This window comes from Mustelus asterias, chromosome 1 (genome assembly GCF_964213995.1).
Source record: "Mustelus asterias chromosome 1, sMusAst1.hap1.1, whole genome shotgun sequence".
NCBI classification, from domain to species: domain Eukaryota; kingdom Metazoa; phylum Chordata; class Chondrichthyes; order Carcharhiniformes; family Triakidae; genus Mustelus; species Mustelus asterias.
This window is the reverse complement of record NC_135801.1, coordinates 56,328,964-56,352,420: the sequence shown is the minus strand read 5'-3', so window position 1 is coordinate 56,352,420 and position 23,457 is coordinate 56,328,964. Positions and strand designations below refer to the sequence as shown.

Below are 23,457 nucleotides of genomic sequence, written 5' to 3'. Positions count from 1 at the left end.
TCAAGTAGGTTTTTCCCTCTTGTTGGTTCCCTCATCACCTGCTGCAGACCCAGTCTACTAGCTATGTCCTTCCACCAAAGAGAAGGACTTGGTGGATGAGGAGCCTAGGGTAGGGTGTGCAGATATTCTGGGTCACGCCGATACCAAAAAGGAGGTAAAGGCGGCTGAGGGACTTCACTGGTGCATTCTGGGAGAAGTCGGACCAGCAATATCTACTAAGAAGTGGGAAGCGGAAGATCTGGTGTCAAGGAGCGGTAAGCCCGAAACACTACATTAATGTTTCCCTCCCTCCCCCCTCCTCTGACCAAAAAAAAAGGCCACAGTGGGAAGGTAAAAGTGAAGGTAAGAGTTCTATAAATGTTCTTAAAATAATTTAATTGGTGCTCGAAATGACGGTCAGTGGGATTAAGTGTTGCATGTGGAAGATCCGTGATGCTTCCAGCGTCTCGGACGACTACGTTTGCAGGAAGTGCACCCAATTGCAGCTCCTTACAGACCGCATGGATAGGTTGGAGCAGCAGTTTGGAGGCACTTAGGAGCATGAAGGTGGCAGAAAGCGTCATAGATAGGAGCTTTAGAGACGTGGTCACGTCCAAGATGCAGGCAGATAGATGGGTGACCGCTAGAAGGGTCAGGCAGTCAGTGCAGGAATCCCTGTGGTCGTCCCCCTCTCTAACATGGTATACCATTTTGGATACTGTTGGGGAGGATGGTCTATCAGGATAAAAGCAGCAGCAGCAGCTAAAGCAGTGGCACCACGGCTGGCTCTGTTGTTAAGCAGGGAGGGACAAAGAGGACTAGAGCAATTGCTATAGAAAACTCTATAGTTAGGGGTGCAGATAGGCACTTCTGTGGACGTGAAAGAGACTCCAGGATGGTATGTTGCCTCCCTGGTGCCAGGGTCCAGGATGTCTCCGAAGTGGCAGAAAGCATTCTGCAGGGAGAGAGTGAACAGCCAGAGGTCGTGGTACATATTGGTAGTAACGACATAGGTAGGAAGAGTGATGAGGTCCTGCAGCAGCAGTTTAGGGAGTTAGGTAGAAAGTTAAAAAGCAGGACCTCTAGGGTTGTCATCTCAGAATTACTCCCTGTGCCACGTGCTAGTGAGGCTAGGAATAGGAAGATAGTGCAGCTCAACATGTGGCTAAACAGCTGGTGTAGGAGGGAGGGTTTCAGATATCTGGACCATTGGGGTCTCTTCCGGGGCAGGTGGGACCTGTACAAGAAGAACAGGTTGTATCTAAACTGGAAGGGCATAAATATTCTGTCCAGAAGGTTTGCTAGTGTCACATGGGAGGATTTAAACTAGTTTGGCAGGGGGCTGGGAACCAAAGCAAAGGTGAATTAGCTGAAGGGGAACCAGAGAGAAGGGCCAGTCAGACTCAGAGAAACAGCAGGCAGGGTGAGGTTGCTAATCAAAGAGGGTCTGGTGGAGTGCATTTGTTTCAATGCGAGAAGTGTAACAGGTAAGGCAGATGAACTTCGAGCTTGGATTAGTAGTAGGAACTATGATGTTGTTGCTATTATAGAGACTTGGTTGAGGGAAGCACAGGATTGGCAGCTTAACAACCCAGGATACAGATGTTTCAGGCGGGCTAGAGGGGGATGTAAAAGGGGTGGGGGAGTTGCACTACTGGTTAAGGAGAATGTACTGTGGGAGGACACCACGGAGGGCTCATACAGCGTGGCAATATGGGTAGAGCTCAGGAAAAGAAAGGGTGTAGTCACAATGTTGGGGGTTTACTATAGGCCACCCAACAGCCAGCGGGAGATAGAGGAACAGATACGTAGGCAGATTTTGGCAAGGTGTAAAAGTAACAGGATTGTTATGGTGGGAGATTTTAACTTCCCCTATATTGACTGGGACTCACTTAGTGCTCGGGGCGTGGATGGGGCAGAGTTTGTAAGGAGCATCCAGGAGGGCTTCTTGAAACAAATATGTAGCTAGCCTAACTAGGGAGGGGGCTATACTGGACCTGGTATTGCGGAATGAGCCCAGCCAGGTGTTTCAGTAGGGGAGCAGTTCGGGAACAGTGACCACAATTCAGTAAGCTTTAAGGTACTGATGGATAAAGATAAGTGTAGTCCTCAAGTTAAGGTGCTAAATTGGGGGAAGGCTAATTACATCAATATTAGGCAGGAACTGAAGAATGTAGATTGGGGGCAAATGTTTGAGGGAAAATCAACATCTGGCATGTGGGAGGCTTTCAGGTGTAAGTTGATAGGAATTCAGGACTGGCACATTCCTGTAAGGATGAAGGATAAGTATGGCAAGTTTTGGGAACCTTGGATAACGAGAGATATTGTGAGCCTAGTCAAAGAGAAAAAGGAAGCATTTGTCAAAGCTGGGAACACACAAAGCAAGTGTGGAATACAAGGAAAGTAGAAAGAAACTTAAGCAAGGAGCAAGGAGGGCTAAAAGAGGTCACAAAAAAGCCTTGGCCTGCAGGATTAAGGAAAATCCCAAGGCTTTTTATACATATATAAAGAGCATGAGGGTCGCCAGGGAGAAGGTTGGCCCACTCAAGGACAAGGGAAGGAATCTATGTGTGGAGCCAGGGGAAATGGGCAAGGTATTAAATGAGTACTTTGCGTCAGTATTCACCAAAGAGAAGGACTTGGCAGATGATGCGTCTGGAAAAGGGTGTGTAGATAGTTTGAATCATGTTGAGATAAAAAAAAGAGGAGGTATTGGGGTTCTTTTGAGGTAATGTATTTTGGAAGGTCTTATACGGATAGGAAATATAAAGTAAATGGCAGCACGCTTAAGAGCATTGATAGGATGGCAGATAAGAATATTAGTTTACCAGATTGGTGTTTACAACAATCAGTTTCATGTTCATCGTTACCAAGACTGGTGTTCCATTCCAGATTTATTAGTTTAATTTAAATTCCACCAGTGTCAAGGTGGGATGTCTCTTAAATTCGCCTGGGCCCCTGAATTACTCGTCCCTTTACAACTATGTCACCATCTTCCCCCTTGACTATTAACCATCCTCTGAAATTGCCTACCAAGCTACTCAGTTCAAGAGCAATTACAGATGGGTAACAAATGCTTGCCTTCCCAACTATGCCCACATCCCATGAAAGAATAAAGAAAAAAATGTAGGTGGTGGCAGATCTGAAGAGAAGGGACACAGTACCTGATGAGAGAGAATCTGTTGATAATGTCAGGTAACATGGGTGAGGAAGAGAGGTTGGCTAGTCAGCAGTTTGGTGGAAATAGGGAGGAGGGAGCAGCAGGTGGGCTTCTTAGGCACACAAGTTTGGAGGGGTCATGAGGGGCAGGCTGGGAGAGAAACTAGAGAAAGCAAGTTCAGGAATAGCATGGAGAACTTTCAGGGAAATGTGGCCTGGTGGGTATGAGAAGGAAGGAGCAGAGGCACATATCATCTCAATCTTGCGAATAAGATGTCATTGAGATCCTTGTATTTATTTTTTAGGTAAGAGTGAAAGGGGCAGAGGAGTGGGAATTAAGGAGATGGTTTGCAGTGCAGAGAAGCCAGAGGGTTTTTTGCATTCTAGGATGACCCTAGTTGTGTTATAATATTGTCAAATTCTATGATATCTGCTTTAGACCACTTTGCAGTTGCAGTTGTTTAGAATTTTTAATCATTACTCTTACTTCTCCTACCTCTTCTTTCTTTTGCACTCCCCTCTAGAAATAACTAATGTAGTTATCATCTGGCCATTTTTTCATGGCAGTTGCCAATTTATTATTGTAGCCTGCACAATTGTGCCTAATTTCTAATGTTACAATATTGGTTTTGGTAGTTTAAAAAAATTTCACCAGCTGTCAAGGTGGGATTTGAACCTGTGTCTTAGAATATTAGCCTGGGCCCCTGGATTACTAGTCCCTTTACAACTATGCCACCATCTTCCTCCTTGACTCTTAACCATCCTCTGAAATTGCCTACCAAGCTACTCAGTTCAAGAGCAATTACAGATAGGTAACAAATGCTTGCCTTTCCAACAATGCCCACATCCCATGAAAGAATAAAGAAAAAAATGTAGGTGGTGGCAGATTTGAAGAGACACAATACCTGATGAGAGAGAACCTGTTGACAAAATTTCACTTTGTTTTAGAGAATATTGTCACCTATGCTTAAAAATGAAATTACTGTCAACTCGAATGCCAATTATTTAGCGCTAGCAAATAGGTAGGAACAGCAGTGTGTCTCATAGTAGGAGGTTTATTGAGGTTGGCATGTTTTCCAAGCTGGGGGGTGAAATAAGCACAGTTTTCTGGCCCACACTTCAGAATTGTTTTTTCCCCCATCGCTGAAGATAGTGATCTTAATGATCTTGGTAAATTCTTAATAGATTTATTATTGCTTGTTTTATTCTGATCCGATCGCAACATTTGATTAAGTTATTTAACGTGTACAGTACACAGTAATTGTGCAGGCTTGCTGAAATTTTAAAATATTATGACCATTACATGCAGTAGTAAAAAGCTCGGGGTTCACTGACGTAATAAACCTTCAGTTAGCTATTTGAACATCCTTCTTTTAAATTGAATGCATCCAAAATAGTGAATACTTTGTTGGACATAATGTCAGTATCTTCATTTAAACTTTGGCTTGTTTTAGGAAGAGCAAAGACAAGGTAGGTCAGAGGTAGATACAGTAACATTAATCTATAGTCTTAAACCACCTTCAAGCTGACTGACTTTGCTTTCGTGTGCCCAAGAGTTATTGCTAGTCTCTGACCTGACGATTAATCTTCCAGACTCTGGTCTTGATTTTTCTTTTGCTCTCAACCGAACATGAAATTCAAATAGGTTCTAATACAATGGGACACATCTAGTGATTGGATAGTGTAGTTTGTGCCTCTTTAAAAGGATCTTATTTGCGTTGAGTTATCAGTTTCCTTCATTACCTATCTTGAACATCCCATATTGTCAAGTACAGCTGCCCTTTTAAAATATGTATTTTATTTCTTCAAAGTTTTTTTAAAGTGCCTCTTTCATGTCTAACTGCCAGTTATCACTTCTTACCTTGGATGGCCTCCCTCTAATTGGTGTTCTTTCTTGACCCTATGATATCTTTTGACATCAAATGGAACTTCATTTTCTCCATTGTGGCAATAAAATTTCCTCCAAGAAGATGAATTTAAAAATTTATTGACACCATGCCTCTTTTACCGGCATAAAATGAATGCTAAAGCATCCACGGTGGGGATCTATGGTGGAAGTATATTGGTATTGGTAAAGTCTTCAATGTCGGCATCCAGGATCCGCATTGAAAATAGGCGTTAGGCCCTTTGCATATGCAAATTGAGGCTCCTTCCTGAAACCTGGCTGCCCTGAACACAGCCAATGCCGCACAGCCTGAGTCTACTTCTTCTTGAGACCAACGGAGACCACCACAAAATAAGTTTATGAAAAAAATACTTGAATTACATTTCCTGGCTATGCAGCTTGTTTCCTCCTCCATCACCACAAGGACTGACCTGAGAGCTGTCACTAAGAAATCAGCTGACCCAACTTCATCTTTGAGAAACCAGGAAACTGCCTTTGGACACCTAACTGGTGTTTGCAGTTTGCCAACAATGTGCTGATGAGGCCTGAGGTTCAATTTTAACTGAGTCTTGTGCCTCTGATATCGGGTCAACAAGGTTTGAAATACCTAGGTCATAAGAATGTACAGAAAGAATATATTCTGCGTTTAGTAGGTTAGCCCTGTTACTCGCCTTGGGTAAAGTTCCAAGTTTAACTATCAATGTATCAGATAAAAAAGAACCAAGTTTCACATTGTCCTTTTTTTCTCATGTATTTGGGTACTTTTTTCCTCTTCAGCCTCCAATTTATTATCATCTGCATATTAGATGGCCGTGATTTTGGTACTCACATCCCATCATTTAAATAATAAAAAACTATTTGTCCCCAGTTAATAGTTTGGTGGTAAATTAATACTTTTCTCCATATTTGAATAACTTAGTGGATTGTAGTTTCAAATCTTGGTGCATGTCAGCTCGGCTTTTAACTCCTTTTACTAAAATGTCTTAACTCAGGAGTATTTTTCATGTAAAGATTTATCAGAAATACCTAGAAAACCATGACCTCATTTCAAAACCAAAGAAGTTAACAGAAGAGAAGGATACCTTTTGACGCACTAGCCTGGATTTTCATTGCTGAAGCGAGTAGCTCGGGTCAGGAGATTTCTAACTCTCCTTGATAGAAAGACCCTGAATGTCATGCTTTTTACTCGGGATGGTTGGGGTGGATGTGGGATGGATTCTAGCACACCAACATCGGAAACTGAGTGTAGGCAGCCAAGTGGACAGCTGAGTGTCGATGTGACTGGTCAGCAAGCCCACTTCTGTTTGGAATTTTATCCTAGTTGTATTAAAGCCTGTTGGGCCCTCTAGCCCAATCCCATACACTCCACATGCCACCTGCATGTCTTGCATATCAACTCATGCCCCCACCTAGTCCTCCATGGCTTGTTATAGCCTGCTCCCCTGATGAAAATCCTGGCAGTTGTGTCTGCGCCAAATCTTCATTGGAGAAAACTAATTCACTACCTGATTCCATCCCATAGCATTCTATCTTCCTCTCCTAGTATTTATCCAATTTTCCCTTAAAAGCCGCAGTGGTATTTTCTTCAATCACTCCACTGTGGAAATTCCTCTATAATTTTTTTCCTAACCCACTCCTCTTCACTTATTGAAGACCTCTCATCACCAACTCTCCAACTGGAGGAAATAGTCCTTCACTATTCAATTTATGAAAACTGTTCATTGTTTTAGAATTCTTTTCAATCTTCTGTTGGCCTTCTCTAATCCAGTCGAAATAGTCCCAGTGTTTGGGGTCTCTTCATAATCAGACATTTCCATCTATGGTGTAATTCTGAGCAATCGACACATCATGTAATCTCTATAGCTTTAATGCCCCTTTTTGTAGAAGGGTACCTAATCTGTGGCCTGACCAATGTTTAGTATTAAATTCATTATTCCTTTCTGCCTGTACTCAAATACTCAAGTTTATAAATTAGAAAATATTTGATTTTTATAGCTTTGCTAACCTGCACTGAATCCCTCTGGTTTCGCTGTTCATCAGTGCCTTTTCAATTAGTGTATCGTCCCATTTTTTGATTTTTTTCCAAATTGTTTTACACTTAATACATTAAATTGCAAATGGTACCCCTCTACCTAATCTGTTAACTTGCCTGTTTTCCTGAAGATTTTTGCAGTCCTTCTCGCTACTTTTGTGCCAACAAATTTTGAGATTCTATGCCCTCTACCCAAGGTTAAATTGCCAAATATATCTCGAAAAGTCAGGATCCAGTGGGTCATGCATCTTACAACACTTCTCTAGCCCAGTCAATACTTATTTATTGGGCTTGATTTTAACTGCACACGTGCATGGGCTTTGAGTGAAATAAAATATCACCCATATTTTCCTTAAGAACTTTCTATCTAGTTGTTACATTTCTTCTTATATTGTACACCTAGGAATCAAATGCTCTCTGGAAATCCATATGAATTACTTCCACTGTATTTTGTTTATTCACCCAGTCACTTATTTTTTTAAAAACTCAAGTTTGTTGAGTAGGACTTGACTTAAACAAGTCTGTGCTGGCTGTTCCTGCTCCAGCAAATGATCTGAATCTGGGTTTATATGATCTAAATAGTTGTTTGGTAGTATAGAACTTGAGTGTTGCTGAAAAAAGAGATATGCAATTGAAGCATTTTGTCTTGCACTGATCAGGACAGCTATGCAAAATAAACCAACAGTAAAGGGAACAACAATTTATACTGCATGGGAAGCGAGTGCTAATTGGTCGGCAAGTGAATGCTAATTGGTAGACGTGTTACTATGTAGAATGCCACAGTTAATTGCCAGCTTTTGTTTCAACTTAAAACCAGGCTGGTTGACTCTGGTCGAGACATTGCTATGCGGTAATGTGGTTTATGAATTTAAGTGTGCTGCCAGGTATGTAGATTGTATATCCCAATGATTGGCATATCATATAAAATGGCACGTCCCATCAGCTGTTCACGTCTGGCAAAGTATTGACCATACCCAACCAACCTATATTGCAATACGCAGGACATAGTGTCCTACATTAATGTGATTCTGCAATTGGACAGCATTTGCTAAGCAGTCTTGATTGTGCTAAGAATTACACTGAAAATCAATATAAGATTTTCAGTCGGACTTGTAGTGTGATTCACTTACAAGCGATAGAAACTATGGATATTCGCGGAAAGGGCCCTGTCCTTTGCAGACAGAAGGAGCATGTCCAAGCATTAGGCCTTTTCCACCTAAATACAAGCTTGGGGGAAAGCCATTCTCTGGCACACTCCCCATTGAAATGCCTTGACCAATCAGACTTGACCAGCCTGGTTTGAATTTGAAACAGTTAACTGTTCCTTGCTACATTTTCTATTACAACACCTTCACCAATTACAGTCCACTTCCCAACCAATCAGCACACTCTTACATAGGGACTTCGAGACTGTCTTGAGGCTTGGGCTCCCCGGGAAAGTTGGGGGGGGGGGGGAATGCATATCCTGTTTCTTATGAGGTTATGCTGTTCTGTTCCTCATATCCTTTTTACGAAAGTGTACACTGCTAGATCATGTCTGCTGTCCATTGACTGATCCTGGTATTCCCCTCCCTCTGGGTTTCCTTTCTTTATCTGAGTAGTGAATTGCTGATACAGGCTCTGATTTATTATATTTAATTCTAGATTGTTTTCCTTATCGTCACTCCCATTGCTGGGTGTCCTGATTTTATTTTCCTCCTTGCCGGCAGAATTTCCTTGGTGGAAAATAGTTTAAATTTTCCGGTGATGGTGAGGCCTGAACAGTGCCTCTGATATGGCTGGAGAGGAGTACGGTCTGTTGTGTTGCGAGTCTTGGCTATGGTGTAAGAATCCTTGGCTTACTGGCTCCTGTGTACATGTGTGTATACTACGATGCCATATCTTGTACTAATGGTGTTATCCTGATGTTCCCCTTTTTCTGGGATATCGTATCATTGCTTGGAGAACTTAGGATGCTGAATTAGGTCCTGATTGGTTGTATTTTATCCCATATTGTGTAGCTCTGAATAAGGAAGGTGTGCACTATGGTGCCATTTGCTCAGGGCTTTATCCTGTTCTCCTGAGATCCTCCATTCTTTCTGGTATCCATTCATAGGGTGGCACAGTGGTTAGCACTGCTGCCTCACAGCAAGAAGTTTAACAACACCAGGTTAAAGTCCAACAGGTTTATTTGGTAGCAAAAGCCACACAAGCTTTCGGAGCTCCAAGCCCCTTCTTCAACTCACCTGAAGAAGGGGCTTGGAGGTCCGAAAGCTTGTGTGGCTTTTGCTACCAAATAAACCTGTTGGACTTTAACCTGGTATTGTTAAACTTCTTACTGTGTTTACCCCAGTCTAACGCCGGCATCTCCACATCATGACTACCATCGGCCTCACAGCACCAGGGATCTGGGTTTGATTCCAACCTTGGGGTGACTGTATGGAGTTTGCACATTCTCCCCATGTCTGCGTGGGTTACCTCCGGATGCTCTGGTTTCCTCCCACAGTCCAAAGATGTGCAGGTTAGGTAGATTGGCCATGCTAAGTTTCCCCTTAGTGTCCCAAGATGTGTTGGTTAGAGGGTTTAGTGGGGTAAATACACGGGGATAGGATGGGATGCTGTTGGAGAGTCAGTCCAGACTCAATGAGCCAAATGGCCTCCTTCTGCACTGGAGAGATTCTATGAAGCCAAAAATACAAAAAACCTCAATCATGGCACTGATTATGGAACTTTACTGTGCATAAATTGTCTGCTGTGTTTCCCAACAGTGTACAAGTGTCTACATTTCAAAAGAATTTCATTGGCTTTGAATCACTTGCTGATCTCACGTGATCAAGAAAGGCACTATAGAAATTTGGACTCTAATGATTTCTTAGAATTTGGCTGTTTAAAAATAGCCAGTACAACATTACAGTATCGTAAAATATGTTTTAGGAAATAAGTTCAATGGAAGCCCAGCTTTAAATAAGGATTAAATAAGTTACATTTAATGTTTAACCAGTTTGCAAGAATAAGGCCATGATTATGTATATTGTATTTAAATAAAATTGAATAAAATGTGATGCTTTAGCTGTTCTCAAAGTAATTGTATCTTCCGTATACAGTATCTGCACAACTCATTCATGTTGTAGCAATTATATTATTTTTTAAAATTGCAATTTGCCTTCTATGTTAGTAAATTGGTAATGGTTTTCTCGCATGTTAGCAGCCCTGTTGAAGTTAGATAAACCCAATGACTTGCCTTTTCATCATATGAGTTAAATGCGAAATTTCTTTGGAAGGATCTGCAATTCTGTATACAATGGCATACTTGGTGATGGAAGAGATAATAACTTAATTCCTTTCTTGATCCCTGCTGTCTCTGCACTGACTGCTCCAACCTGACCTTGCTCAGCATCTGATGACCTCTTCTGTTGCTGTCAGTTGCTTGGAAGGCTGCTGCTGTTGCAAGTGGCCCTAAGGGGTGCCCAGGAACCGCTGGTCCACTGACCCATAACAACAAGGGATTTAGATCAGAGCCACTTGCCTTTGACATGGCTGCACAGGGCCACTGCACATAATAGCCATCAGACTAGCCTGTATTTTTCTGCTTGTTAAATGGCATGTGGTTTGTGCTTGTAAGAGCCAAACAAATTTTACATCAGGCACTTGCTGTGATTTTCAGATACTGCAGTAATTACATATGTTGCCCCTATTTTGTGTGAGTGTGCCAGAACAGATTGCAGCATACTTAATTTATTTTAACCAGCAATAATAACAGTGCAGTTAATTAGTATGAGGTTACCACAAATGAATTGGGAAGTGTAAAGGTGAAGGACTTGCTTGAGAGAGAGAGAGAAATGGGGAGATATTAAATATAGAAGTGTATTGCTTTTCAAATTGGGGAGTTTTTATTATATCTTCTGTTAATGTGTGATATAGATGCAACAATTATAAGTTATTACATTGTGAAGTAATCTGTATTTTTTGCCCAATTAAGTAGTCAAGCACTCCTACACTTTTTCCAGTTAGTGATTAGAGGGAGGAACACTGCCTTAGTTACAGGTGATATGAATGGTTTGCAAAAGCACATAGAAATTGGGAATGTTCCAAAGCCTCATCCATAATTAAGGTGGCCAAAGTAACATTGACTTTTCCTTCATTTTATCTCTGAGGGTAATTTTGACTTTGGTGTAAAGCCATGATATTGAGTCTGACACATTTTAAACATCTCCTGATTTTTTTATTTTCACTGAAGGTCAAAATTTCTCTCTCTCGCTCTAAACTGCATTTACATGTGTTCAATAACATCTAATAGTTTGTGCAGAATCAAGTTCAAGCAAAGAGAAATAATCTTGTGTTTAATGCAAGGACCTGAAATAAAATATTATTGGAAACTGCAGAAGGCAGACAATTTAATGATTTGGCTCAGTTGAATTATGATATCAAACAGTTCAATCTTTCAATAAACTTGACAAGTCATAAAAATGTGATGCAGGTCCATAAACTATGAAAAAATGTTGTTCTTTTAATTTGATGACTCCTGACAAAATGGCCTTATTAGAGGTAGCAGCTGTACCACCAGAGTATCTTTAACTTCTCCCACTTTGATTTAGAACCCTCTGAGTATTGTGTATAACAACTTGAATTATATTATTTCCCCTTTACCTCCAAAATCCTAGCTATGCACATTTGAAGCAATGGAGGGGCCCAGCCAAAAAACTGCAAGAGGCATTTGTCTTTTTCTTTAACGAAAAAAAGAATTAATAATCTGAAACTAGTTGTTGAATCCTTGTCTCAAATTCAAAAGCATTAGGACTATTTTTAGGATAGAGAAAGGTTTTCTTTGTTTAATTTTAATTGTCAGCCTGGGTCAGTGATGGCACTCTCAGTTCTGGTTTAGAAGATTATGGTTTCAAGGACAACTATAGATTCAAGCACATAATCCAAACTGATGCTTCAGTGCAGGACTGTGTGTTGTCTTATTGAACGTGCTATCTTTCAGATAAAAAGTTAAACCAAGGAGATGTAACAGATCCCACAGTACTGCCAGTATTCTAGCCAACGTTTTTTGTCCAACCAACGTGAATCAATTAATCATTTATCTCATTTGTTGTTTGTCAAAAATGTTTTAAGAAGTCTTGAGAACATGAAAGGTGCTGTATGCATGCAAGTCTTTTTCATTCTTATGAAGTGTTGAATTTGGATGAGTAAATTCTTATAGATTAATTCACCCAATGTTCAGCACACTTGTCAATTCCATGTTCATTGTCAACACTATTATAAAAGCATTGTCATTGAAGTGCGCTGATATTGCATATGTTTGTAAAGAGTCATTTTTAAGCTGTTGCACTGAAGTTTATCTTAAGAGTAATGATCATATGTAAATGTTTTCACTACTTGAAAAGCAAATTGACAGTGTCTAACGAGTTTGACTGTACTTAGCAGGTTAAAATGACACTTTATTGGATGGTTGGTGAATTACTTACTAACATTTTCGCCTATCTGGTGTTTGATGATTAAGTTGATTATGATGATGTAGACTCTGACTGTTAAGCCTTATTTTAGTAAAATAGATGTTCATTTATTATATAGGAACTGATTCCTGAATTTTATTATCTCCCGGAGATGTTTGTCAATTCCAACAATTATAATCTGGGTGTGATGGATGATGGAACTGTGGTGTCAGATGTAGAACTTCCACTCTGGGCCAAAACTCCGGAAGAGTTTGTTCGCATAAACAGACTGGTAAGAGATTTATCTTATTTCTTCAAGTCTACCATGCAGCAGCTCCTTGCTGATGAAACTGGTTTACAGTATGAGATAATAGTAAACTTACAAAAAGCAGTTGTATAAAATTGTCATTGTGAATCTTATCAGCTGGCTGTGGAGCTGAATACTCAAAAAGGCAAATTTAGAATTAGTTCAGTTGAAAAGCTTTTTATTCTTGTAATCATCAATTGCTTTATTTTGCTTTGTAAAATAAAGAAAATTTATATGTAAGCCTCTTGATGGAGGCTTTTAATTGCTCATTAAATTACTTATTTTACAAGTTGAAAAATCCAGAAACCATCAAGAGTTTTAACTGCGGTAGTTAAACCACTAAGATATGCTGTCATTGTTGAGTGAGTTGCGCTGTCTTGTTATTCTTGTTGGTTTTGCTGAATAAATTTGAAATCTTGGCTAGTCCAGCAATATTTCATTGTCCTTTCTGGGGACTTGAAATAAAAGATCAAGGGCAGCATTTTCTGCCCCCTACAAGCATGAATACAGGTGAGACAGAGTGAAAATTCAAGTTGCCAGCCTGCATGCCAATTTGCTAGCATCATCCCACTTCGGGCCATTTTCCCAAAGGCTGGAATGGTAGCCAAAGGGCTACTGGCTCACAAGTAGCGGGTAGCCAATTGAAAATTCTTAATGGCCTATTGTCAGAATCTGACTGGAATGTTCCAGTCAGCCTACATGCCACCTGAGATGTCAATGACAAGGCCATGTGCCTGGAGGCAGCCTCCCAGCATCAGAGCAGTGGGCCAGCATTCCAGGCAGACTTTGAGAACCTCCCTTCCTGCTTGGTGTCAGCTGTGGTCACAAGCTGTGAAGTCTCCACAATGGTGGCCTGGCTGCTGAGGTCATAAAAAATAGGTTCCTCAAAATGAACCTATGTCTGACCCTCAGGTCAGGTCACCCTCTGACCTGAACTGCGGGCTTCATTGCTATTCGCCCTGTAACTTCAAGAACCTGCATACTGTCCTTAATTGAATGATGAACTCCATCCCCTCAGAGCACTATTTGGCCATGTTTTCTGGAGACTTTTTCTTGCTGTGTGATGTTGTGACTCCCAGTTGACCTTGGGATCCTGACTCAAAAACCGAATCCTGCCCAAAATGTTCAACTACCTTCCCAGTTGAAACACTTGTTCTAATCTTTGTGCAGTGTCGAAGCTGAAGAAAATAAGATATTTATGGATGCATTGTCAGAAATATTTGTTGTGGAGAATACCTGCATATCATTACCCCCTCAACACTGAAGTGACATTATCTCGCATCTCTGATTGTTTTCCTTATCCGAATCCTTAATTTGCTTCAACAATTGATACAATAGTCAGAAAGCATCTTAAACCAGGAATTTATTTTGGAGGAGTGCAAGCAAAGAATTGACAATACATAATGAAATTTTGTTTACCTTATGAGTTTCCTGAAATAGTATCTGATATTGTTTACTTGACTTTTTCTCCCTAGATACTTTTTTTAAAGTGGTATGTTCATTGATACTTTTCAATTGCTCGATCTACTTCCTGGTTATAACTGACAACCTGTAGCAGTCTTCTCCTACATTGTGTGTGTACAGGAATAGATGAAATCTCATTGTCATCTGTATGAAGCAAGCATGTCTGAAATTTATTCAATCCTTTGAGGAGAAAAAAACAGATTTATGTCGGTCCCGAGTGTCTTTTGGGGGGAGGAATTGTAACTATTTAAATGATAAAGTATTGATTCATTTAACAAAGTTATTTTTTTAATGTTTTAGATATCTTGTGATTTAGCTTCAACAAAAGGAAATAATAACAAAAAAAAATCAGAATGGATAACTTAATCCAGAGAAGCAAAAATGTGTCAAGTTTGTTTTCTCTCGCCTTCTCCCAACCCCTACCATGAAATAGCTGAAAAGTAGATGTTGTTTTGTGCAAAGAAACCAACTTATTTGTAACAAAAGGAGTTGATTTTGAGATTGGCAGTATGAAGGTTCAGTGATCAATCCTGCTCCATAACTTACTATTCTAAATAATTTGATTTGATTTATTATTACCACATGAATTAACATACAGTGAAAAGTATTGTTTCTTGCGCGCAGTACAGACAAAGCATACCGTTCATAGAGAAGGAAATGAGAGAATGCAGAATGTAGTGTTACGGTGATAGCTAGGGTGTAGAGAAAGATCAACTTAATGCAAGGTAAGTCGATTCAAAAGTCTGACAGCAACAGAGAAGAAATTGTTCTTGAGTTGGTTGGTATGTGACCTCAGACTTTTGTATCTTTTTCCCGACGGAAGAAGGTGGAAGAGAGAATGTCCAAAGTGTGTGGGGTCCTTAATTATGCTGGCTGCTTTGCCGAGGCAGCGGGAAGTGTAGACAGAGTCAATAGATGGGAGACTGGTTTGCGTGATGGATTGGGCTACATTCACGACCTTTTGTAATTCCTTGCAGTCTTGGGCAGAGCAGGAGCCATACCAAAGCTGTAATACAACCAGAAAGAATGCTTTCCATGGTGTATCTGTAAAAGTTGGTGAGAGTCATAGCTGACATGCCAAACTTCCTTAGTCTTCTGAGAAAGTAGAGGTGTTGGTGGGCTTTCTTAACTATAGTGTCGGCACGGGGAGACCAGGACAGGTTGTTGGTGATCTGGACACCTAAAAACCTAAAGCTCTCGACCCTTTCTACTTCGTCCCCATTGATGTAGACAGGGGCTTGTTCTCTTTTACGCTTCCTGAAGTCAATGACAATCTCCTTCGTTTTGTTGGCATTGAGAGAGAAATTATTGTTGCCGCACCAGTTCATCAGATTCTCCATCTCATTCCTGTACTCTGTCTCATCATTGTTTGAGATTTGACCCACTACGGTAGTGTCGTCAGCAAACTTGAAAATCGAATTGTCGGGGAATTTGGCCACAGTCATAGGTGTATAGGGAGTATAGTAGGGGGCTGGGAACACAGCCTTGTGGGGCACCGGTGCTGAGGATGATCGTGGAGGAGGTGTTGCTGCCTATCCTTACTGATTGTTGTCCGTGAGTTAGGAAGTTCAGGATCCAGTCGCAAGGGAGGCGCCGAGGCCCAGACCACGGAGTTTGGAGATGAGTTTCGTGGGAATAATGATATTGAAGGCTGAGCTGTAGTCAATAAATGAGAGTCTGACATAGGTGTCCTTGTTATCTAGGTGTTCCAGGGTTGAGTGCAGAGCCAGGGAGATGGCATCTGCTGTGGACCTGTTGCGGCCATAGACAAACTGTAGTGGATCCAGGTAGTCCGGGAGACTGGAATTGATTCGTGCCATGACTAGCCTTTTGAAGCACTTTGAAGTACGAAGAAATAAGTGTGTTCATTAAATGAAATGGACATGATATTTGATTTCTCACATGATCGGATTGTCACAAACCACGCTGATATTATCTGCGAGGGCCTCTCAACCAGTTCATGGCGATGTACATTATGGTTTTTTTTTAAATGGTGTGAGGAGTCACATGAAACCACTTGTGAATATAAGCAGTCTAGTCCAAGTGCACCACTTCCTAAATACTATTTATTAAATGAATGAAAAAAATACACACTAATCAGACAATAATTCTATTAGACATATAAACACTGAAATTATACACATACGCACAGTTTTATGTAGAAATTACCCTTTGTTTCAAAATATATCCCAGACACCTGAATTCAGTAGAAATACTCTGTTCCCCAAACAACATCCATCTTAAACAAATCTGTAAGTCAAATCCAGCTTATAGTTACACAATACCAGGATGATGATCCAGTCTGAGAATCATCTTTGCCTGGTTCAGCAAAGATAGGTAAACTGCTTTTACGCGGGTTTCTGCATTAGCTTGGTATAAGACTTTACAAAGGACCTCTACTGTTAACTGGCTTGCTCTTTCCCTGGCCTTCTTGTGTGATGTTATCTGCTTCTGCAGGAGTTGACAATTATACCCCTCACATCACCCCTTATATCCCACCATTCCTTTTTGTTAATTCTGGGTCTTTTTACCAGGCAAATCCATGACAGGACTTCGAAAATGTTGATTGCATTAACCAAGTTTGAGAGAATGTTTAGGCGTACGCCGAGATGTACTATATGAGACACATTGGATTCCTCTGCTGTGGATCCAATAGTGTCAGGGAATATTATTTGATGTAGATTGTCATAATGAAGGTGTGAGGAAAACTCAATATGGAGCAGTGTTTATTTAGTTACCTTTGTGAATCAGAGGACCTTCTTAATGCAACAATTATCTCAGGAGGTTTAAATGGATGATATATAATAGTGTAAATCACATTCAATCAGTGAATAGGGAAGCATGATCGCCAAATTATTATCACCTTCCAATTTTTTATGTCAACATGCTATATTACAATTGGCTGGATATGAATATATTTTTGAATGGAGAATTAGATCCAGTTCTTTATAATGTCTGGAGCAGTTACTTAGATTGCAAGCATGGTATATTCAGGTCTGTCTTTCATAAACTGATTCATTATTTTATATATGAGAGGATTTCTCATGACATTTCACACAAATATTTTGGGATCTAGTCACACTCGTGATATGTAACAAGTAACCCAATCTCCACTTTTAAGGCTATTGTATAAATACTCTATATAGGGTTCCATGATATAGGTCAACCAGTTGACTAGTGTAACAATTTCGAACAGCTGAATGGCCTACTCCTGTTCTTATGTTCTCAAGGACAACGGAAGAGGAAACCTGTAGATAGATGAAGGGAAAGAGCAGGTATAAAAAATAATTGTTTCAAATGCTTTTAATTGCCCATTCATTGATGGGGAAAGGAAGAGGACAGAATTCCAAAAACGTGTGTCAAACTCCGTCCCCAAACAGAACGTTGGTATGCTGATGAACTAAGTGTGGATACATAGCTTATGAATGTTGATAACTTGAAAAGCTTCATGTTCTAAATTGAAATTAAATATATTAGAAAAAAATTAGGATACTAGATTGGAATAGGGCAGATGTTAGCAAGATGAAGAGAGATACACAACAATGGGATGTATTTAAAAAGGAGGTTGTAAAGGTGCAGAATAAATATATACATTTAAAAGGGGAAAATGTAGAAGAGGACAATGATAAAAATAAGAAAATGCAAACAGAAGAAAGAAACAAGCAGAAAACCTTAAGAAAGCTAAGAGGGTGTATGTGAGGAGAGACTCCCAAACAAAGCCGTAAACTACTCTACAAATATAAATAAGAGGGAATTACAAAAAGTGAAGTGGGCCATCTAAGAAGAGAACAGGATGATAAGCAAGAATGAACAGAAATTTGTGAAGAATTAATTAGCAAGTGCTTCACATCAGAAAAGGATATTGGGAGGAAGGAAATTTCAATTCATTAAAGTAATTTGAACGATGTGATAAATAAATGGAAGTGCGCCTTAGTTTTGGAGAGCAGCTAATGTAATACTCAATTTTGAAATTGGAGACAAAACTAACCCGGGTAATTACACTTTAATGAAAGCAAAATACTATGGTTTCTGGAAATCTGAAATAAAAGCAGAAAATACTGGGAAAACTCAGTGAGTCTTAGCAATATCCGTGGAGAGAGAAACAGAGTTAATGGATCAAGTCCGTATGACTGTCTGCCTGACCTGCTGAGTTGTTCCAGCATTTTCTATTTTCATTCCAGGTCAACCTGAGGTAGGGAAAATGATGCAATCTTTAATTAAAGGTGAAATTACCAAATATCCTAATGAGGAAAGTAATGAGTAGTAGCCAGCATGAATTTCCTAAATAAATTGTGCTTGACAGACCTGATCGTTTCTTGAAGGGATGATGAAGATGGTGGATGAGGGAAACACAGTGGACGTATTGTGCAGGGACTTCCAGACAATGTACTCCACAGGAAAATATGGAAGGTTAAGGGGTATAAAATTAGGGGAAGTAAAGCAAATTGGATAAAAAAAGAAACTCATTATACGAAACCGACAGTAGGGGTTAAAGGCAATTTCTCAGAATGCCGAAAAGATTTTTAGAAATTGATTCATGGGTAGTGGGCGGCATTTGCTAGGCCAGAATTTATTGTCCATTCTGCATTGCCCTTGAGAAGATGATGGTGAGCTGCTTTGAACCACTGTAGTCCAGGTGGTGTAGTACACACACAGTGCTGTTCGGGAAGAAGTTCCAAGATTTTGACGCAGCAATGGTGAAGAAATGGTGATATATATATTGCAAGTCAGGATGGCGAGTGACATGAAGGGGAACTTCTAGGTAGTGCTGTTCCGGTGCATCTGCTGCCCTTGTCCTTCTAGACTATAGCACTTTGGGTTTGGAAGGTGCTACCTAAGGAACCTTGGTGAGTTTCTACGGTACATCTTGTAGATGGGGCACACTGCTGCCACTGTGTCGTTAGTGGAGGGTGCGAATGCTTGTGGAAGGGGTGCCAATCAAGTGGGCTGCTTTCTCCTGGACGATGTTGAGTTTCTTGAGTGTTGTTGGAGGTACATTCATCCAGGAAAGTGGAGAGTATCCATTACATTCCTGGCTTGTGCCTTGTAGATCGTGGACAGGCTTTGGGGAGTCGGGAGTTGAGTTACTCATCACAGGATTCCTAGCCAGGGACCTGCTCTTTTAGCCATAGTATTTATATGGCTAGTCCAGTTCAGTTGGAGATTCAGCAATGCTAATGCCATTGAATGCTAAGGTGTGATGGCTTGATTTTCTCTTGTTGAAGATGGACATTGCCTGGTATTTGCGTGGTACAAATGTTACTTGCCACTTATCAGTCCAAGCCTGAATATCATCTTGCTGCAGATGAACACAGATTGCTTCAGTGTCTGAGGAATTGCTCAACATTGTGCAGTCATCAGTAAACATCCCTATTTCTGACCTTATGTTGGTTGGAGGATCATCAATAAAACAGCTGAAGATGGTTGGGCCTAGGACACTACCCAGTGATATCCTGGAACTGAGATGATTGACCTTCATCTTCCACAATCATCTTCCTTTATGCTAGGTCTGACTCCAACTGGTGGAAAGTTTTCCCCTTGATTCCCATTGACACTGGTTTTGCCAGGGCCCTTTGATGCCACACTTGGTCAAATACTGCCTTGATGTCAAAAGAAGTGACTGTTACCACACCACTGGAGTTCAGCTCTTTTGTCCAGATTTGAACCAAGGCTTTGCAGTATCCAGTGCCTTCAGGCTTTTCTTGATATCATGTGAAGTGAATTCAGTTGGCTGGAGATTGGCATCTGTGATGCTGGGGACCACTGGAAGAGACTGAGATGGATCATGGGGTGGCACAGTGGTTAGCACTGCTCCCTCACAGCACCAGGGACCCGGGTTCGATTCCCAGCTTGGGTCACCATCTGTGCGGAGTCTGTGTGGGTTTCCTCCGGGTGCTCTGGTTTCCTCCCAGAGTCCAAAAGAAGTGCTGGTTAGGTGCATTGGCCATGCTAAATTCTCCCTCAGTGTACCCAAACAGGCGCCAGAGTGTGGCAACTAGGGGATTTTCGCAGTAACCTCATTGTAGTGTTAATGTAAGCCTATTTGTGACACTAATAAATAAACTTAAAATTTAAATCATCCACTTGGCCCTTCTGGCTGAAGAGTGTTGCAAATGCTTCAGCATTATCTTTTGCACTCGTGTGCTGGGCTCCTCCATCATTGAGGATGGGGATATTTATAGAGCCTCCTCCTCCAGTGAGTTGTTTAACTGTCCACCACATTTCATGACTGGATATGGCAGGACTCCAGAGCTTAGATTTGATCTATTGATTGTGGAATCACTTGGCTCTGTCTATCACATGCTGCTTATGCTGTTTGCAGTAGTCTTGTGTTGTAGCTTTCGCAGGTTATCACCTCATTTTTAGGTATGCCAGGTGCTACTCCTTTCATGCCCTCCTTCACTCTTCATTGAACCAGGGTTGATCCCCTGGCTTGATGGTATTGGTAGATTAGGGATATGTCAAGCAATAAGGTAACAGATTGTGGTTGAGTACAATTCTACCGCTGCTGCTGATGGCCCACAACTCCTCATGCATGCCAGTCTTGAGTTGCTAGATCGGTTCGAAATTTATCCCATTTAGCACAGTGGTAGTACCTCACAACACAATGTGAAAGTGAAACTTTGTCTCCACAAGGACTGTGTGGTGGTCATTCCTATTTATACTGTCGTGGACATTTGCACCTGTGGCATGCAGGATTAGGTCAAGTTTGTTATTCCCTCTTGTTGGTTCACTCACCACCTGCCACAGACCCAGTCTAGCAATTATGTCCCTTAGGACATTGAAGTCCTCCACCCAGAGTACTTTCTGAATCCTTGCCACCCTCTGTACTCTTTCCAAGTGGTGTCACATTTGACCTGATGTCATGAGACTTCATGGAAGCTAGAATCGATGTTGAGGACTCCCAGAGCAACTCCTTCCTGGCTCTGTATCACTGTGCTGTCTCCTCTGCTGAATGATTGTGGTGCCTGTGACATGATCTGTAAGATATGATTCCATGAGTATGACTATGTCAGGCCAATCTTGGCACAAGCCCCTAGATGTAAGGAGGACTTTGCAGGGTCAGTGGGGCTGGATGTGCCATAGTCGTTTCAGTGCCTACAATGCTGGGTGGTCCATCCAGTTTCATTTTAGTGGTTTGATACAACTGGCAGTAAAGAAGGCAAATGGTATGTTGACCTTCATAGCGAGAGGATTTGGGTATAGAGATAGGGATATTTTGCTGCAATTGTATAGGGTGTTGGTGAGGCCACACCTGGAGTGTTGTGTGCAGTTTTGGTGTCCTTATCTGAGGAAAGATGTCCTTGCTATAGAGTGAATACAGCAAAGATTTACCAGGCTGATTCCTGGGACGGCAGGAAGAGACTAAGTCAGTTAGGATTATGTTCATTGGAGTTTAGAAAAGTGAGAGGGGATCTCATAGAAACTTATAAAATTCTAGCAGTGTTAGACAGGGTAGATTCAAAAAGAATGTTCCCAATGGTGGGGGAGTCCAGAACTAGGGGTCATAAGGGGGTAAACCTTTTAGAATTGAGGTAAATCAATTCTATCTCCGAGGAGAAATTTCTTCACCCAGAGGGTGATGTATGTGTGTCGTTCATTACCACAGAAAGTAGTTGAGGCCAAAATGTTGTCTGATTTCAAGAAGAAATTGGATATAGCTCTTGGGGCTAAAAGGATCAAGGGATATGGGGGGGGAGGGAGGATCAGGATATTGAATTCGATGATCAAAATGAATGGTGGAGCAGGCTCGAAGGGCAGAATGGCCAACTCCTGCTTCTAGTTTCCATGTTTCTGTATGTTCCTATGAGTGCCTTGCTTGGCCATTTCAGAGGGCACTTAGGTGTCACCCGTATTGCTGTGGGTATGGAGTTACACGCAGGCTACACCAAGTGAGAATGGCAGATTTCCTTCCATAAAGTACATTCGTGAACCAGATGGGATTTTAATGACAATCAACAATGGTTTCTTGGTCAACATTAGACTTTTAATTCCAGATTTTTATTGAATTGGAATCCACGATGGAGAGATTTGAACACTGGTCGCCAGAGCTTACCTTGGATCTCTGGATTACCAGTCCAGTGACACTATCACTATGCCACTCTGCCCCATGTACACCACTACCTCCCCACTGGGTAACAATGTTCACAGTATTCTGTTCAGGAAACAATCCCTTTTCACTATGTATACTAATGATTTCATTTGAGCACTTGAGGGAGAGTATTCAAATTTTCATATGATAGTAAATAATTTTCTGAAAATTGCAAGAGTAAATTCATAAAAGGTTGAAATAAGTAAGTGTGCCTAATGAAATTCAATGTCAGTATCTGAGAGCTGGCAAATTTTAATCAACATAAAGAATGAAAATAACTTAAACTATGAATGGAGGAAAGTTGCATGATGTGGACGGATTTGGGAATTTAGGTTTACAAAACTTTGAAAGCTACATCTCAAGTACTTATGCTTATTTTTTTAAAAAGCTAAAAGAATACTGGTTTTTATAGCAGCGGGATAGTGTTTAAAAATGTTGTTGAGGAGAGAGTTCCAGGATTTTGACCCAACAGTGAAGGAACAGCAATATATTTCTGTCAACATGGTGCGCGACTTGGAGAGGAACTTCCAGGTGGTGGTGCTCCCAGGTATCTGCTGCTCTTATTCTTCTACATGGTATAGTGGCTGTGCGTTTGGAAGGTGCCTCTTAAGGAGCTTTGGTGAGTTTCTGCAGTGCATCTTGTAGATGGTACACACTGCTGTCACTGTGTATCGGTGTTGGAGGGATTTAATGCTTGTGGAAGAGGTGCCAGTCTCCCATCCATTGACTCTGTCTACACTTCCCACTGCCTCGGCAAAGCAGCCAACATAATTAAGGATCCCACGCACCCCGGACATTCTCTCTTCCACCTCCTTCCTTCGGGAAAAAGATACAAAAGTCTGAGGTCACGTACCAACCGACTCAAGAACAGCTCCTTCCCTGCTGCTGTCAGACTTTTGAATGGACTTACCTTGCATTAAGTTGATCTTTCTCTACATCCTAGCTATGATTGTAACACTACATTCTGCACTCTCTCGTTTCCTTCTCTATGAACAATATGTTTTGTCTGTATAGTGCACAAAAAAACAATACTTTTCACTGTATCATAATACATGTGACAATAATAAATCAAATCAAAAAATCAAACCAATCAAGCGGGCTGCTTTGTTCTAGATGGTGTCAAGG

General features: G+C 41.0%; 1 protein-coding gene across 1 annotated transcript in view; it reads left to right on the top strand.

Annotated features, from left to right (window-relative positions):
- The window catches only part of lrba (LPS-responsive vesicle trafficking, beach and anchor containing), a 901,160-nt gene that overhangs the window by 710,180 nt on the left and 167,523 nt on the right, over positions 1 to 23,457 (top strand). The window contains exon 46 of the mRNA XM_078212471.1: positions 12,609 to 12,761. Coding sequence (XP_078068597.1) covers positions 12,609 to 12,761 — 153 coding nt within the window. The remainder of the gene's footprint in view (positions 1 to 12,608; positions 12,762 to 23,457) is intronic.